General features: G+C 41.0%; 1 protein-coding gene across 4 annotated transcripts in view; it reads left to right on the top strand.

The window, feature by feature from the left end:
* The window catches only part of ADAMTS9 (ADAM metallopeptidase with thrombospondin type 1 motif 9), a 197,544-nt gene that overhangs the window by 13,567 nt on the left and 164,900 nt on the right, over positions 1-19,077 (top strand). For 3 of the 4 annotated variants that reach the window (XR_012678594.1, XM_075183375.1, XM_075183374.1), the window contains exon 3: positions 5,322-5,484. Coding sequence is in view for 2 of the 4 variants with exons in the window: in XM_075183375.1 (XP_075039476.1) it covers positions 5,322-5,484 (163 nt within the window). In the remaining 2 variants the exon portion in view is untranslated. Of the gene's footprint in view, positions 1-2,812; positions 2,929-5,321; positions 5,485-19,077 lie in introns of those variants that run through there. The other variant, XM_075183376.1, reaches the window with a different exon arrangement.

Genomic DNA, 19,077 nt, shown 5'->3' with positions numbered 1-19,077 from the left:
GTGCCATACATACATGTATTTGAATACGTCTAAGCGCAGGCGTGGTTGGTTTAGATGCACACTGATGTCTGTGTTTGTGCACTCATTAACTTTTTAACTTTGCCATATTATAATCATGACTATCTAGGTGACGCTCTTACTATTGCTTTATTTCAGTGATGGGCAGGAGTTAACCCTAGGGCCAGCTGTGGTCCTCCATGCCTTCACCTGCGGTCCCCAGCTCCTAATTGTTTTATTGTCAGATTTGTCTGTTATAGCCATGCTTGCCAACTCTCCCGGAATGTCCGGGAGACTCCCGCGTTTGGCGAGAGTCTCACAGACTCCCGGGAGCGTGCGTCAATCTCCCGGAACTGCCCACTTCCTAGTGAAGTGGGCAGAATTAGGTCCAAAACGCCGCGATTTACTGGGAATCGCTGCGTTTGGCCCAGCCCCCTGCTGTAAAATGCCGCATTTGCGTCATTACATCATGTGGGCGGGTCCAAAATGACGCAAATTTTGGAGCCCGCCCCCATCATGCCCACCTTTCCCGGCAGGCTCCCGGAAGTCAACTTTCAAAAGTTGGTAAGTATGGTTATAGCTTGTAACCAACTGACCAGTACATCTTCACTAAGTTCATAAAAGTCTAGAACAAAACCGTTATGGAGAACGCCCCCAGCATTTCACTTCCTGGTTCTTTAAAAACAAGCAGCACACATTTACTATAATAATAATATCCTGTTATTTATAAGTGGACTCTGTCCTAATGCACATCTATACTCTCTTAAAGGTCAGAATAACAGGAAGATATCTCTTGCCAATTTACCTCCTGGACAGCATCTGAAATGATTGCCATCTGTCTCCGAGATGTATTATCATTGCTTTAAAAATAGTTCTGTAATCTGTGAGTTTGAGTTACAGCGTATTTTTGTCATTTAGGCACAGAGTACAAAGAATAGGTTACTGACATGAAGGGAATTGTTGTTAAGGCTCCTTCATACCAGAACGTTTGTGGGAGTTTTTAAGGGAGTTTACAGTGTATTTGCAGAGATGTATTTTATATATCATGGCTCAAAGCAAGTCATTTATTTGTAACGCGCCACTGATTCCGCAGCGCTGTACAGAGAACTCACTCACATCAGTCCCTGCCCCATTGGAGCTTACAGTCTAAATTCCCTAACACACACACACAGACAGACAGAGAGAGAGAGACTAGGGTCAATTTTGATAGCAGCCAATTAACCCACCAGCATGTTTTTGGAATGTGGGAGGAAACCGGAGCACCTGGGTGAAACCCACCCAAACACAGGGAGAACATACAAACTTCACACGGATAAGGACATGGTCAGGAATTGAACTCATGACCCCAGTGCTGTGAGTCAGAAGTGCTAACCACTGAGCCACTGTGCTGCCCATCTATGTTTCAGAAGATGGAGCAGACAGGGCGGCGTTTAAATGGCGTACGGTCCGGTTCTTGGAGTGATTTTGCGTATGATACGCTCAAAACCGGCAGACACGTCCCTTGAGGAATCCGGCCCAAAGTGTTTAAAAAATGATTCACATCTGTCAAAAAAAAAAAATCCCTTGGTGTGAACATCAGATAGATGACTTCAGTATATTGACAGTATATTGACTACAGATTTGTTAGGGATCATTGATCCATATTTAAAAAATCTCCCGGGTTGAATTCTGCATTGCTTATTTTATTGAAGTGCAGATCTTTCATTTCATTGACTTTTACCTGTGGAGTTACGCCTGCCTAAGTGGTATATGCAGAAGGCACTAACTAGGGTGAAGCGTTCTACACATATGGAGACCCCCTCTTTAATAAACGGTGTCTGCAAAATTTGATAGGGGTCATTTAAAAATAAATCGGTGTGAAGGAAAAAGGTAATCTATTTGTTCAAAGCTTTGCTAGACATGTCATAATCTGATTGGTTGATATATGTAGCACCATTTTTTTTTTATTGACACCAATTGTGACATCTATCTTCCGATATGCATCTCTGTAAATGTAATTTGAACACAACAGTTTCATGTAGCTCCCTGGGGGTTAATCAACTATAGTTTGCAAATTGTTAGCATAGAAATTTTTTCGGCTTCACAACGTTACAGGCTTAAGGGTCAACGGTTCAATTCCCCTCATGATCAACTTCTATCTGTACCTTAGATATACATCTGTTTCCAGTTACTTAACTAGTCTGTTCTACTGTTTGATTTGTTGGTCATTGGTTCCATCACCACATACATTCAATATTAATCAACACAGAGATGGTGGCAGCTCTGGGACGTTATAAATATGCTCTGTAGCTGAAATGCATATCTATCAAGATGTAGTTTAAGTTTTGTAGATCTGGCCAGATAACTAGAGAAGTTTGTGTACTAGCAATCTATAATTTGAAGGGAAACACTAGACAGAAACACTCTACCCCTGACTAGGCGGCTCTCCGACTCCAGGCTTGGTGACTACAAATGGAACATATCCTGAAGAATTACCCCAGTGGCCGTCAACCTGGTCCCTACCGCTCACTAGTGGGCGAATCAGCTTTCATGGTGGGCCGTGTTTTTTTTTTTTAAGCAATGAAACAGAAGCCCTACCTTCCGTTTCCATGGCAGCCCGATCTCCGGTGTTTCCATGGTAGCCCGATCTCCGGTGTTTCCATGGTAGCCCGATCTCCGGTGTTTCCATGGTAGCCCGATCTCCGGTGTTTCCATGGCAGCCCGATCTCCGGTGTTCTAGTGGTAGGAGGAAGTGGGGCAGGACTCCAGTGTCCGAATTGATCTACCGCGCATGCTCCTGAAACCGTAAGTTCAGCTTTCGCGCCGAGTCTTGTATTAGTGCCCGCAGTGAACGGACGCATCTAGCAGCTGCTGTGTACATATTCCTTAGGACTGGGTTTAACTTCATTTACAGTTTTGGGAGGATTTCCCCTTAACCAGTGATAGTCAAAGGTACAGACTGGATACCTAATAAGTGTATTATACTTAATAATTATCTATAATATAAATGCTTAGTGGCGTGTGTTAGTCTGTCTGTGTGTGTGTGTGTGTGTGTGTGTGTGGAAAAAATAAAACCAAGCTGCAGCGCCACCTGCTGGGCGGGGTTATACACTGACCTAAATTCTAAGTGTGTGTGGAAAAAAAACCTCAGAAAGGGCTGAAATTTGGTATACTAAGATGTTTTTAATTTGTTAATTTAATTTGTTAATTGTTAAAAGTGTTTATAAAGATTTAAAAAATATATATATATTTCTTGAAGGAGAAGTGACAGTTGGGAGTGGTTGGTGGTTGCCGGGGGTGACAGTGGGGAGTGGTTGGTGGTTGCCGGGGGTGACAGAGCGAGAGGAGTGTGATACTCAGGACCGCTGAGAGAGATCCCTGTGTCTGGATAGACATCTGGATAGATGTGGCGATGAAAATGAAGGATGAGGTGATGGAGAAGAATGATGAGGTGGTGACATGTGGACAAAACCACGTTAAAAAAGGGCGCTTGCGTCGGGAAGTAACGCTCTTCCCCTGAGGAGGCCTGGGCTAGGGCCCAAATGCATGACAAGACCCTTTTTAACACCTTAAGTAGCTTGATTTGACTAGAATGCATGAGTATCATGCACGGGTTAACTTGTACCTAATATAAGTATAAGAGAGCCTGTCCACCACAACAAGAAGTGTATCCTGCACGGACGTGCATAGACTGTGACAGAGTGTAACAGTGCAAACCAACAACCTGCACCTTCATGTGTATATATGTGAATAGAATAACCTGTATATGCAGGACTGCAGAGTTTGACTTTAATAAATAGGCTTTTGCAAGTAGCTGCTGCTTAGATAGTTAAATACAATAACCCTCCCCTCTAATAATTACTTTGCACTTACGCTAAATTGAGTTACTGCGGCACCGGTGGGCGGTAAGGAAATTTTACCATCGGCAAAGATACAAAAGTGGACAGTAGGTATTAAAAGGTTAAAGACCCCTGGATTTCACTAACAAGTACGTTAGTGAAATTACCTGTTACAATTGCCAGCCGGGATTCTTAACTCCCAAATTCTTTGAATCCTAATTATGGGGCCCCTGCAGTTTTTTATTCACTTTATGTTTTATATTGGCCACCCAGGTGCTGTGTGACAGCCGTCTTGACCACTGTGCCACCATTGGGTGGGGTACGGCATATCAATGGCAATTACCCCAACAACACTTACCCCAACATGAGGACTCCTTCCCAACGATCAGCGATGACGACTATTATTCAAAGCGACTTCAACCAATCACGATGAATTAAGAAGCCGGCTCTACTTCATGACGTCAATCACCATGGCGACAGAATTATCGCTGTTGTTAAGGGGGTAATGTAAATATGGCCCATGTACAATGTAGTTTACAAAGCCTTCTACATTGTACATGGGCACATACTAACATTACCCCCTTAACAACAGCGATAATACCGTCACCATGGTGGTTGACGTCATGAAGTGGAGCCGGCTTCTTACTCGATCCTGATTGGTTAAAGTTACTTTGAAGAGTAGTCGTCATCGCTGATCGTCGGGAAGAAGCCCTTCGAAGTCCTCAGTTCTTTGGAAAATGTAAATTACATTGTTAACATACAGTCTTCTAGGTCATGGACTTAGAATTTATTTTCCTTCTATTTTAGTGTGTGTAATAATGTAATTGTGCGTTAAAAGCATGGTACATTTACATTCAGGACATATATTCTGAAAATTGGACTAATTCCTGATTATATAGTACAAGATGCACCAACAGTGTTTAAGACCCTAGAGGCAATTAGGCTGATTATTATTTTATCGCTGCTTATAACGACGATAAAAAATTATAGTAACAACTTTTTTTTAAATTATCCCAAATGCAGAGGGCACACTATCTTGGATGAAGGGATTTTCAAATGTGGAGAGCCCCCCCACATACATACAATGTCTGCACAATTTTATATGGGTCATTAATATAGGAAAAAAAGGGGGTAAGTATGTCTGAAACGGAACGTCTTTTGGAAGGCGATCCCTCTTTTAGACAAAAGTCACCTGTATTTCTTTGTCAGTTGTCCCTCTTGTGGTTTAAATGTGAGACTTTGTATATCCATTTGCAAAGTTAAACTGACAGCAGTCTTTTCTCTCTTTAAACTACTAGAATGCTTGTTCAACCTCTCTGCTCCCTCTCCATTCCATAAACAAAGCAGACAGATACAAAATGCCAAATAAAGACAACATAAGTTCTTCTTAAGTGATGTGTTGCTTGTGAAATACTGTTAGGCTCTGACCTATTAATTCACTGTAAAAAGCTGTAAGCGGCTCACTCCTAAGTTAAAATATTAAAATGCTTTTATTTTTATCTGCAGCTTGGCACATTCAAGTCTCAGGACGGGGACTATTTTGTTGAACCTCTGCTCTCGGTGGATGGGGAAGAGCACGAAGATGAGGAAAACAAGCCACACGTAGTCTACCGACACATCACACCTCAGCAAAATGCATCAAGGGAAAAAAAGTCATGTGACACAACAGGTAACGTGTTTCTTGTTCCCTCTGGCATAGTTAAACGTTCATGAATTATTGATACGTTCTGCGTGTGACCACTGGAATATTAAATCATGGCGCCCTATGTGTGAGAGGCTTCACAGCAGGGAGACGGTAATACCAGTTCCAATTTGCATAACTCTCTCAAGGTATGATGGATAGATTAAAGAGTAAAAATGTTAAAGAGAAAAGTGAATATAGGGAACAGTCACATAGACATTTGTATGCAAGTTTATTTAGTTATTTTGGTTTTTGTTCTGTGGTTTGATTTGATAGTTATATTGTATTTATTGTATTTGTTCAATTTTGGTTTATTGGGTAAATGTTCCATGAATTGTTAGGTTCTCTGTAGAATTAAACTCTAGGGGGTATATTTACTAAACTGTGGGTTTGAAAAAGGTGAAGATGTTGCCTATAGCAACCAATCAGATTCTAGCTGTCAGTTTGTAGAATGTACTAAATAAATGATAACTAGAATCTGATTGGTTGCTATAGGCAACATCTCCACTTTTCAAGCCGCAGTTTAGTTAATATATCCCCATAGCCTTGATTTTTGCAGTTTAATTGAATTTTATTTTTTACTTTTTTTTTCTACGATACTATACTGTTACTCAGAGTGCACCTTGAAATGCGCTTTTCTGCTGAAATGCTACATGGAGGTGTAAATCGGCCTGTTTATATTGTGTAGGAGAAGACCCGCATATCAACAGCTCTGAGCTAGTGCAAAATTCAAATCTTTTTACTATGTGGATATAGCCATGGGCCCTCTGCACAGCAAGGGACACCCTTTCACCCAAATCCTGCCCCCGCCTTCTGTAAACTTCAACCCCTCTCACAAACACGGCCATCTTTCTCCGTAAACCTATGTGCTTTGCAGAGAAAATATATTAGCACTTGCTCAAATCACGATGCATAGTGGGACCAAACCCGAGTTTTCACCACACGAATGCTTAACGCTTCCAAATAACTTTCACAGTTTAATGTAACCCATCCTTCTTGTGCCCGAGGCTGTTGCCTCTCCTGCCTACCCCTGTCCTGATTGGTTGAAAGATGACTTTTTATATTCTGTTGTCCTAGTTTATAGGTGGAAGGTTGGCAGTGATTGGTTGTATGTGCCGTTAAATGAGCAAATTTAGAATGCCAGCCTCTAAGACTATTTAAAGCTGGGTACACACTACAGAAATTTCAACCAACTTTTTATGCCGAGCAATTTTACATGCGATCGATGTTCCGATCGCTCGGTCCATGGACTGCATACACACTAGCCTTGTTTAGGACGATAGAGGGAAGAGCGGACGTCCCTTTAGCAACTTTTTACAGCCATGTTGTCGTGAGCAATGACTGTAATTTCATACTCACTGTTGTGGATCGGTCGGAAGTTTGTACACACTACACAGCGGAAACGAAATTGGAACGAAAATATTAAACAGTACGACCAACCAAATGAGGCGACAATCGTCCATTTGGGCAGACTTTCGACCATTGTGTCACTGCACACACTGACCCGACTTTTGAACGAGCGGTCGTATGTCGGCTGATTTAGCCGATTATTGGATGAAAACTGTGTAGTGTGTACCCAGTTTAAGTCTCCTTTTAGGTAGTAAAATGTTAAAAAGTTATAAAATACACAAGAGGAAGGATACTTAACCAGCTCCTCTTGAACCCCAGCCAAAAACGTACTCTGTCTGCCAACAGCTCAGCAGCAGCTGGAGAGACGCAGGTTGCCCCGCTCCTGGTTTAGTAGCGGAATGTTCACATTTTATGGTGTGTGTAGCATTAGCCTGCTGATTACTATAAACCTCACTGTCATATGGTAAAGCCATTGCAACCTCTGCCCACGGAAATCATATCCTGTGCAGCAGAAGGAAAATGAGTTCATTGGTAACCTGAGGAAATAAGTGCACAAAGCCGATGACAGCATCTCCTCTGAGCCCTAATACATCGAAAAAACATGTTTTTCTCTAAACTACTTGGATGCCTTTTCCATATTAAAATGTCATTTAATCATCTCCCCTTTTCAACGACCATTCAACTTTTAAGAGTCATTACTGTTTAGGTAGGAACTCTGAAGGTTTTAAAAGGGAGACGGCATCAAACTGACTTAGTCCTTAAGTCTGGCACTGGCTCTAGGGAAACTTAAATTCATTACCAAATTGCAAAGGAGCAGTGATCCATTACAGGCAATTATCAATTGACCTTGTTCGATCTGGTCCAAATCAGACAATTAAACTAATTACACCCGTGCGCGTAGTCTGGCCACAGCACCCAGATTATTTAGAACGTAGCTTAAAACCGCCAATTGCAAGTAATGTTGGTCGCATGTGCAGATTCAGGTGGCTGGTTTGGTAGTTTTCAACGATATTGGCCAATAATTGTACCGTGAGGGGTACCACAGTCATTCATTCTGAATAGATTTGAATTAATTGTGCTGAACATATAATCGTGTTGTCCAATTACCTCATTAGTCTAGCCATACCGGGCCTGATTCATTAAAGGATGTAAAGCAAAAAAATGAGTAACTTTGAACCTTTGGCAAAACCATGTTGCAATGCAACTGGTGCACATGAGCTTATTATTTTGCACATAAGGAAAATACTGGCTGTTTTTTTTTCATTTAGGACGCAAATACTTGATAGCTTTATTTTTACATTGACATTAAAAGCTGATTTAGGACATGCTCTACTCCAATTATAAATCTGTCCCCACATTTTAAATTTACCTCCCCCTCCAATAAAACATGGTTTTGCAATGGGTTAAAGTTACTTATTTTTTTTGTTTTACTTTCCTTAATGAATCAGGTCCACCATGTTTGCAGGGCCGGATTAACCCCAGGGCTAACTGGGCTATAGCCCAGGGGCCTCGGGCATCCAGGGGGCCCTTCAAAGTCCTCAGCAGCATTATTGATCGGTCCGGGGGCGGGGGCGCCCCCATCCCGATCAATGCTGCTGAGCACTGTCAGTGCAGTCATCCGTCCCCGGCGCCGCTCAGTAATCTGCTTACTGAGGAAATCTCGCAAGAGTCGTGAACTCTCGCGAGATCTCCTCAGTAAGGAGCTTACAGTGCACTGCGGAAGGAGGACTGGACTGACAGGTAAGTGCTTGGGGGGGGGGGGCCTCGCGAGGGGCGGCTCACATTGGGGGCCGGCTCACATTGGGGGCCTCACGGGGAATGGAGGGCCCCTTAGCCCAGGGGCCTCCATTCCCTTAATCCGCCCCTGCATGTTTGTGATATTCCAATAGTAAAGTTTTGGCCAGTACAATCTTTGTTTTGCTCCCAAAATTTGCATCGTGGATTATTGCCATAAGGAGATGTGTTTTGTTTTTTTATGACAATGGATATTGGCGGAGATGGGGGTGTTTGGGTGGGTATTAAAGGGCAGGGCTTATTTTGTCCCATTCTTCGTTTTATTTGTGAAAATGTATTATTTGGGGTTTATTTAGATTTGGGTCCATTCTGCACAACCAGACCAACTATTTGGCGATCAGGGCCGCCGACTGAATCACACTGTGCGCGGCCAACTTTAGCCTAAAGAATAAAGTAAACATCTCATTGGTTACTCTGGTTTACTTTATATTTACACTCTTGCAAGAACGCTAGTGAATAACTCAAAATACTCGATCTGGTTTAATATGAAGCGCACAATAGCACAATCCACGATACCGTAAAATAAAACTGCCATTCATTTGTGTGCAAGTTGGAAGTTGTGGTTATAGGAATGTGCTAGAGACGTTAATTAAACAAGGAACCGAGACCTTTTGAAGATCTATATTGTGATTTGATACAAAAGCATGAATGGAGTTAGATTACTGTCACCCCCAACCCTTACCTGCATCACGAGTAATGAGGCAGAACAGGAAAGGCACATAGAGGTGTGTGAAAACCTGCTCACTGTTTCTCAAGTTTTATTTTAAGATCTTATAAAGTGGCCTCTTCACTATACATAGTCTTGGATGACTCCACGATGTATATAATAATCTTTTAACTCTTACTTCTTCTTAAATGCCCTCAGAGAAGGCAAAGTTCTATAAAAGGAAATATACCATACTTGCCAACTCTCCCGGAATGTCCGGGAGACTCCCGCATTTTGCGAGAGTCTCCCGGGCGAATGTGTGGCAATCTCCCGAATTCTGTCCACTTCACTAGGAAGTGCCCCACTTCCTAGTGAAGTGGGCAGAATTAGATCCCAAACGCTGTGATTCCCGGTGAATCGCGGCTTTTGGCCCCGCCCCGCCCCCCCTCTGGCAAATGACGTCACAGGGGGCGGGGCCAAATGACGCGATTTTGGCCGCCACGCCCCCCTCCACTGGCTGGCTCCCGGAAGGGAGCTGAAGAAAGTAGGCAAGTATGAAATATACAGTATAATAATCAATCAATAGTAAGTTCAAAGGCGCCAGGAAGTAATTGCTGCACTGCAGAATTTTGCTCGCGCAGAAATTTTGGGGGTGCAGAATTGTGACGGGGAGATGGTTACATTGAAATTAAATTTAAAATATAAGAGAATAGTTGTTCTACAAAGTAGAAAGAAAACATGAAAGAAAAACGTAGCAAGGTTTTAATCCAGACGTATTCCCATGGTAATGGCTGAAGAGACAAGGACAGCGTCAGGCGCAGTTGCGACAGCCCCCCCTGCGGCGTCACACCTACACCCTCAGTAGCGCTCTTTCACGCCTCTGTTCCGCTATACAGTTCTCATTTTGATGAAAGCAAAATGAGTGACAAAGATTGCTGTCACCTGTTTAAAAAGCCAAGTGAAGCAGAGTTTCGAAAACTCGTAAACGTAAATATTGTGTCCGGGGAGGGGTGAAGAAAGCCTGATTTTAAATTAAGGATGATTTGTTCTTACCTTTAGCCTGTCATGGAACTAGCCTAGACCGACATAAACCCTTAATCAGGCCCTGTGCTTGGCAGAGTTGGTGTAGCAGTGATTATGGAGAAGAGGAAGGGGATAGGCTTCTTCTAAGAAATGAGCCTTCAGGCAGTGTTTAATGATTTTAAAGACTGAGGATAGTCTGATATAAGGGTATATGCATGGTGGAAATCTTGCATTGGATGAGGTTATGAGTGGAGAAGATAGTACAAGGTGACTGGAGGAATGCAGAATTTGCCAAGAGGCAGGGCTCAGCAATTTGAATTTCTTTCTGAAATTTATGGATGAAGGATTTGACAGAGAGGAGCAGCAGATGAAGAAGGACAGGAAGTGTCGATGTGTCTTTTAGCAGCATTCCTGATTATCTTTGGCATGCTAAACAGAAAGAGGACGCATTTTAAAGAGGGCGTGCATCAGGACCTAGGTAGTATCTTGTTGGAGAGAAGGACGCTTTTCATGGCGGTTGTACAGGTGAAGACGGCATAAATTGGAAATCGTCTGATTAGGACGAATGAAGGAGTGCAGAGTACAGGGTGAAACCATGTCAGCGAATTTAGGAAGTAGATAGAATGACGGCACCATTAGCTGTTAAATAGATATCAGGTAGAGCTACCGAAGACTATAGAGGGAATATAATACTTTATGTTTAGCTTTAAATGTTTTTGAGACATCCATTGAGCTGATGGCTCAAATATAGTTTGAGATGTTGACTAATTCAGAAGGAGAGAGTTCAGGATTGGAGAAGTGAATCTGAGTGTCCTCTGCATACCAGTGATACAGGAACCCAAATGGGGTTATCCATTTACCAACAGAGTACAGCAGTGGGCCAAGGACCGAGGCTTGGGGTACTCTCCATCAGAGAGTGGGGTGTGGGAGGATGAGGTTTCATTGCTGAAAACGTTGAATTGTCAAGTGGAGAAGTGGAATGAAAACCAGGAGATTGCAGTATCGTGCTGCCAAGGGAATACAGCACTGTAGCAGTAGGTGGCAGTGAATGCAGAAAAGAGATCTAGTAGGGGTAATAGGGAACATTTAATCTTTGGATTTGCCTGCAAGGAGGACGAAAGCCAGATTGAGGTGGGTCTAGCGGGAGTTAGAAGGAGCTTTGAGGAAACTGTGAGTATAAAAAAGGATTGGCAGCTAGCAAGCAGCAACAGATCAACAGAGGGTTTCTTGAGAATGAGGATGATGGTTACATGTATAAAGTCCGAGGGGAATATGCCTGTGGAGAGGGAATGGTTGAATATACCTGTCAAGGTAAGGAACAGTGTGGTGGAGTGAGTGCACAGTACGTTAGACGGGATTGAAACAAATGGACAGGTTGTGAGATCAGGGGGTAAATGTATCAAGCTGAGAGTTTTCCAGCGGGTTTGAAAAGTGGAGATGTTGCCTATAGCAACCAATCAGATTCTAGCTGTCATTTTGTAGAATGTACTAAATAAATGATAGCTAGAATCTGATTAGTTTTTCAAACCCGCCGGAAAACTCTCATCTTGATACATTTACCCCCAGAGGTGAAAAGAGTGAGGCAACTTCATCTTCAGCTCCTGACATTGCATCCTCTTACATACCTGTGCATGCTCTTTATTTAGAAAGGCCAGCAGAACGTTTTCTGAGCATGTACGGGCTGCTTTTTTATTTTCATTTCCCAGCGACAAATATAAACTCAGCTTTTCAATGCAAGTCCATGCATGGATGAGGATGCATAGATGAGCTTTGCCATGCAACTTTGCACACGGGACAGCAGTGTGATTAAAAACTTACAACTGAGATTTATTGAAACACAATACGAGAGTAACGTGCTGTCAAACATCAACAATGTGGAAATGTGACTTTAATAAGGGGTCAGGTCACGGAGAAAGGATGGCAGCACTTCGACAAGACTTTACACATGTGACCATAAGCGCATCCGTCAGAGTATTCGGTAGTGGATTACCCTGCCAATCAGAAGCAGAGATCATCTGGTGATGGCGGGCTTATTACTTGTCAAACATTGCCAAGAAAATCACCCCCAGTGGAGCAATAAACTCTTCCTCCAGGAGAGAAATTTACAGCTATGATAACTAGAAAACCATTGGCAGATAATACAGTAATAATGTTGTATTGAAAGCTTAATGCAGCCAAGACAACAGCACAAACACTGAAGCCAAGAAAAAAAAGATTTATTCACTATTTTGTTCCACTGCATTAGAGCAGGATTGTTTTTAAGGAGATGAATATCACATTACTGAGGGATAGGTAGAAACAAGAGTTTTTTGTGTAACTTGTCCTGTAACATTAATGAAACAATGAAGTATTTGGGGCATTGTCAGCGTGTTAAAATATAAAATCTGTTTCACCTATGAAAACAACGTCTGATTTTACAGAGTTCATACACGTATGTGATTACAAAACAAACTTTCAAAGTGCCGTAATTCCCTGAATTTATTTCCATAAAATTGTTGCATGACGTGACAGTCAAGTAGATAAGTGTGATATAAAAAGCATTATCTTGTTGTGTCGGCAGAGTTTTTAGCAGCCGGAGAGTGTGAAGTAAGTAGGTCGTGTTTAGATGAAACACTGGGGCGGGGGTATTATAATGGGGGTGAATTGCCATTGCTTTCACAGGACACTAAGCTGACAGCTGTCCCTTAATCGACTCAATCTATCCATATCTGTATTGTAGAGGTCCCTTTAAGAGAGTTATATGATGCTGGTGCTTAAATTAATACTCGGTTATTCTGGCAGTAGGAAATAGGCCCACCACATAATAAACAAAACATGGTCTGGTTAGACAGAAAAATTATTGTCATCTCATGGAGAAATTCTATTGGAAAGAAACCAAAAAGTAGAGAAGAGGCGTGTCTGGAACTGTTGATCAGCCATTAGGAGAAGGGCAGTGCCCGGAAGGGTTTACTGGGAGTGTCCGGAGCTGTTTATCAGCAATGAGGAGAAGGAGAGTGTCCGGAGCTGTTGATCAGCCATTAGGAGAAGGGCAGTGCCCGGAAGGGTTTATTTGGAGTGTCCGGAGCTGTTTATCAGCCATGAGGAGAACGAGAGTGTCCGAAGCAGTTTATCAGCTGACATTTCTCTCAGCTGTGTGGAGCAGGGACTGGAGCCGGCTCCTGGTGGGCGGATCCTCACACTGTTTCAGCCACTAATAGAGGAGCTGGTAAGGAAGAATCACAGTCAATAGGGGGAGAAATGACAGGTTTGAGGACTAGACAGGAAGAACATGGGTGAAATTTTCTGAGGAGAAAATTAATAGAGAGCATAGAATAAAGTGTAGGAGAAACAAGTAAAAGGAAAAGAGAGACAAGCTGCTCGGTGTAATAATTGAATTCTGTAGCATTCCAGCAGGTAGAAAAAACACACACATAAACCCCACTTAAAATTAAAATGTATAACTTTGTTCTTGGACCCCTGTTACTTTAGACCTTAGTTACATTATCATATTTGGCATAATTGGGAGAAGTAAATATGAGGGGGTATTTTTGTATGGCATAGAAAGAATCATAGAAAAGTCTATCTTTATGTTTATATTTATATGTTGCGGAAAGAAAGCCATGTATGTCTGAAAAAATAATATAACAAAATATATAAAAAAAATAATATATAAAATATATATAATATATTAAAAAAATAACATTGACTTGAGTAGACAAAATAAAGTTATCCTAAGCAGAACAGAAATGTGAACATTGCTCAGTTCACCAAATATACAAAGGGGTTAATTTCACATGTTATAGTATTGTCGGTAAGTAATAATCTTTGTCATTTAGCATCGAGTACAGCAAACACGGCTTCCGCACCCTCCACCACTAATCGTGGTTAAATTTAGCATGATGATTCCTCTAAAACTGGCTAATTCTGTCCCGGTTCATTGTGTTGTCTATCATAAATCCCTCAAACAATCTGTGGAAGTAAAAGGGAAATATAGTCGCTCCACATGAAAATCCCTCTAGGCACCAGGCCTTAAATATTTATATACAGCTATTTTCTTACTGTAACTCTTTTGTCTTTGATAAAGAAACAGCAATAAGTGATTATGAGCTACAGAATATGTTTATCTTTCTCAGTATCAGGGCTAAATATAGACCTGCAAATTACTACTTAACCATAACATATAATAAACATGTAACGAGGGGGGGTGGGGAGTGTTCCACCTTCGGATAGCTTTAATTTATAATTGCATTAACTTTTTAGCTTTCGTTTTTGTTTTTCATCAAAGCCTATATATCATCTGCACAGTTATTCATTGTTATTTACCTTTAACAATTTTCAACACAAAGCTGTTCTCTAGATTCAGTGGTATCCATTGCTCAGAGCAGAGCAGAGATATGCCGTATACAAAGACAAGAAAAAAAAAAAAATTGGTCTAGATGATATAAAGGCTTTGGTGAAAAACATAGAAGTCAGAAAGCTATTCATATATAATTTTAGTAAAAGTTGAATGAGGGCAAATACAAGCACATTAAAGTCATCTGCAGGTTGACAATCTGTTTAACTGAATACATGTAGAATATACTCTCTATCCTCTCCATACTTTGTTATATCTTGAAATTGACTGAATCTCTCCTCTTTATTATAAGCAGAAGACCTCCCACATAATGTCAATGAATGTAATTTAAAGTTCCACTTATTTGATACCCATGCCTTTTTTTTTTTTAGGAAAATCTTTGATGTGTTTAATTTGTCATCAATTATTTTTTTTAATGTCATGTCAAATATAATTTCATTTTTAAACCAAACTAAGTTAAAAAAAATGCATATTTTTTTATTACTGTCGTTGTAAGGCAATGTGCATAGTATTTTGTTGATAACCTATGTCAGTTTACTCTGGGCTGTTACTCTTTAGGGAAGAGGTTTAGGCTGTGTCCAATGTATACTATGGTAGAGCTCCATAGAGTATACTCCAAGGAGTATTTTCTTGCGGTTAACATAAGTTCCTGCGTTCCTTGTGTACTTTCCCATACAGTGGATATAAAAAGTATACACAGGTTTTTGTGTTGTAAAACCTGAAATCAAGATAAATGATGTCAGACGTTTTTGAACATTTAAGGGGGAATTCAATTCTCCCCAGAACAGCGCCGGGCTAAGTGTATTACCATTAATAGAGTAGTTTTAACACAGATTTCTGCTCTCGGCAAGCAAAAAGCCTGCATTAAATTACCGTATTAACTGTAATTATGCGCACTCTTAACGTAATGTCCGTATTAGTGCGCAGCCTGTGTTACTTTTTACAGTTACGCGGCCAATTGAATTCCCTCCTTACTGTGAACTTGCCACTAAGAAAATTTCACAAAAGTCGTCATTTATTAGGAAAAAAATAAAAGGACAATACCATTGTTGCATAAGTGTGCATACCCTTTCATTATGGGGCTGTAGCTATGTTCAAGTTGACCAATCACATTCAAAATCATGTTCAAAGGTAATTAGCTTACACTGCCCAGCAATCAAAGTTATTGGGCCTGATTCATTAAGGATCTTAACTTGAGAAACTTCTTATTTTAGTCTCCTGGACCAAACCATGTTGCAATGCAAGGGGTGCAAATGGGTTTATTATTTTGGACATAAGTTAAATACTGTCTGTTTTTTCATATAGCACAAAAATACTTGATAGCTTATTTGTACACTGAAATTTAAAGTTGATATTTGTGTGATACATGAAAAAACAGTCAGTATTTAACTTATGTGCAAAACAGAATACTAATTTGCACCCCTTGCATTGTAACATGGTTTTGTCCAGGAGACTGAAATAAGAAGTTTCTCAAGTTAAGATCCTTAATGAATCAGGCCCATTGTGATTAACTCCAAATTAAGATCAGCAGTGGCTGTAGGATGTCCCTGCAGTTTTCTTGGTTACAAACTACTTGGATAACCATGGTCCACAAGGAGCTTTTAAAACATGTATGGTACCTCATTGTTGAAAGGTACCAATCAGGAGAAGAACTTGAAAGAATTTTAAAAGCAGTACATGTACCATGGAACACTGTGGTGACTATCAAGTGGACAATATGTGGCACAAGAGCAACATTGCCAAGATCAGGACATCCTTCCAAAGTTGATGACCGGACAAGGAGACAACTCATCAGGGAGGCTACCAAGAGGCCTACGGCATCTTTACCGGAGCTGCAAGAGTTTCTGTCAGGAACTGGTCACTCCCTGCATGTGACAACAATCTCCCATATGTATATGTCTGAGGTAGGGTGGTAAGAAGGAAGCCATTTCCCACAAACAAACTTCTAACACAAACCTTATGAGTTAATGTCTTTTGGTCCGACGAGAGCAAGGTTGAACTTTTTTGGCCTTAATTCTAAAAAATATAGGTGGTGCAAAGACAACACAGCTCATCACTCAAAGGACACCATGGGGTAAATGTATCAAGCTGAAAGTTTTCCGGTGGGTTTGAAAAACCAATCAGATTCTAGCTATCATTTATTTAGTACATTCTACAAAATGATAGCTAGAATCTGATTGGTTGCTATAGGCAACATCTCCACTTTTCAAACTCGCCGGAAAACTCTCCGCTTGATACATTTACCCCCTAATGTAAATCATGGTGGTGGCAATATCATCATTTGGAGCTTCTTCTCTTCAGCTAGGACATGGTCTCTAGTCGGCATAGAGGGCAAATGAATATCAAGATATTTTGCCACAAAACCTGCTGAACTTTGTCACACAGCTGAAAATTAAGAGGAATTTCACTTTCCAACATTTTCTCATTAACATTTATTTACATAGTGCCATATTCCGTAGCACTACAACACGATAACGATCCAAAGCTCAAATCTAAGTCATCAAGGATTGGTCTCAGAAAAGGAAGATCAAAGTCTTGGAATGGCCCAGACAGAGCTGAATCCTCAATCCCGTTGAACACCTGTGTAATGACGTAAAGTGAGCTGTGTACAGGAGATCCCCCCGGCAATTTAAACGGACCTTGAACTTTTGTGCAGGAATAGAATTGCAGAATCCAGGTGCACCAAGTCAATAGAGATTTATTCAAAAAGACTCGCTGCCATAATAAAAGCAAAGGGTGCTTCTACAAAGTATTAGATCATGGGGTGTGCACACTTCTGCAAACAGATTTTTTTTCTTTTCACTTCTTTTTCCTTTTCGTCCAATCAGGAAGTGCCTGTCATTTGCCGCAGTATTAGATCCCTCCCTCAATACGTAAGAATAACAAATATGAATCCATATGATTATGTTGGCTGCACAGCAAATTTCCTCTGTAGTTCTTAGGGCTAGATTTACTAAACTGCAGGTTTGGAAAAGTGGAGATGTTGTCTATAGCAACCAATCAGATTCTTGCTTTCATTTATTTGGTGCATTCTACAAAATGACAGCTAGAATCTGATTGGTTGCTATAGGCAACATCTCCACTTTTTCAAACCTGCAGTTTAGTAAATATACCCCTTACTAACGAAACCTCTACAAATCTAAGAGGTCTTCAGAGGAGGGGGAAAGCGAGGAGGTAAATTAATGTCAAAACTCATTTTAAACTGTTTTACTGATCTAATTGTACTTTCAATTCCAAGGTCGTTGTGCTTTAACTACAGCAGAATCCTCAGTGGGCCTACTGCCACATTAAAACGCTGTGAGATGTTGTTTCTTATTCAAAAAAACATTATATATAGCGCAAGCATTTCCCCCATGTGTTACACATTAGATTTGCGGACAGCTATGACAGAACATCTTGTTAATTGCATATTTAAAAAAAAATAAAAAAAAGAATAAGCTCAGTTGAAGACATCTCCTGTCCTTGGAGGTTTCAGTTGAGTCTTTCCTTCGTGAATCTTACAATGAGTCTTTTTCGTCTGTTAAAGCTTTCTTTTCAAACAAATCTGATAAAAAAAAAACTAAAAATAAATGCTGCATGTTTTCACAGAAGAGTGAGTGGAGCGAGCAGTTGGTCTGGTCCTTGGGGTGGAAGAGCCTTTCAGCAAACTTCTGAATGGAAATGATGTCCTTCATGAATATTTAGGGTTCTACAGTACCATAAATACTATGGGCAACATTTACAAAACATGATGAAATTGTCCATAACAGGGAAAATTGTACAAAATCAGTGTAACATTTTTAAAAGACACACAATGCGCTATACAAATGACTAACCTCAGCTAACAAGTCTAGAACACTGGGCAGCTGCTACGCTACCAGTATTTTAGCTTCAAAATCCCAACGCAAACACCAAAGTTCTATTATAAATAAAGCGCAGTAAATTGCTGTATGTCATGCCCACTTTTTACATCGCTGGAATAACCAGTTCAAGAAAAGCAAAACTAGGAGAAAAACAAACAAACTCATATGATAAACATATCATGGATTATAAAATAAAACAATACAAGACCTGAGGGCAACGCAGTTCTGTCAGAAAAGGCCTGGTAAAGGGGAAGACCACAACTAAATTGGCAATAGTGGCTAAGTTACTGGTGTCAGCGGTGACCATTACTTGGAGCGAGAAGAGCAGATATAATTGTCCCCCATCCTGCTTCCATCATTGTCCATGTGCACTCGGGGCCGGAATAACCCAAGGTCTAACTGGGCTACAGCCCAGGGGCCTCGGGCATCCAGTGCTCAGTGCTCAGCGGCATTAATGATCGGAGCGTCCCCGACCGATCAATGTTGCTGAGCACTGTCATCATCATCATCATCATCATCATCATCATTTATTTATATAGCGCCACTAATTCCGCAGCGCTGTACAGAGAACTCATTCACATCAGTCCCTGCCC

Source organism: Mixophyes fleayi, chromosome 8, assembly GCF_038048845.1.
Source record: "Mixophyes fleayi isolate aMixFle1 chromosome 8, aMixFle1.hap1, whole genome shotgun sequence".
In the NCBI taxonomy this organism is placed as follows: Eukaryota; Metazoa; Chordata; class Amphibia; order Anura; family Limnodynastidae; genus Mixophyes; species Mixophyes fleayi.
Note: the sequence above shows the minus strand (reverse complement) of the source record. Positions and strands in the feature narration are given on the sequence as shown.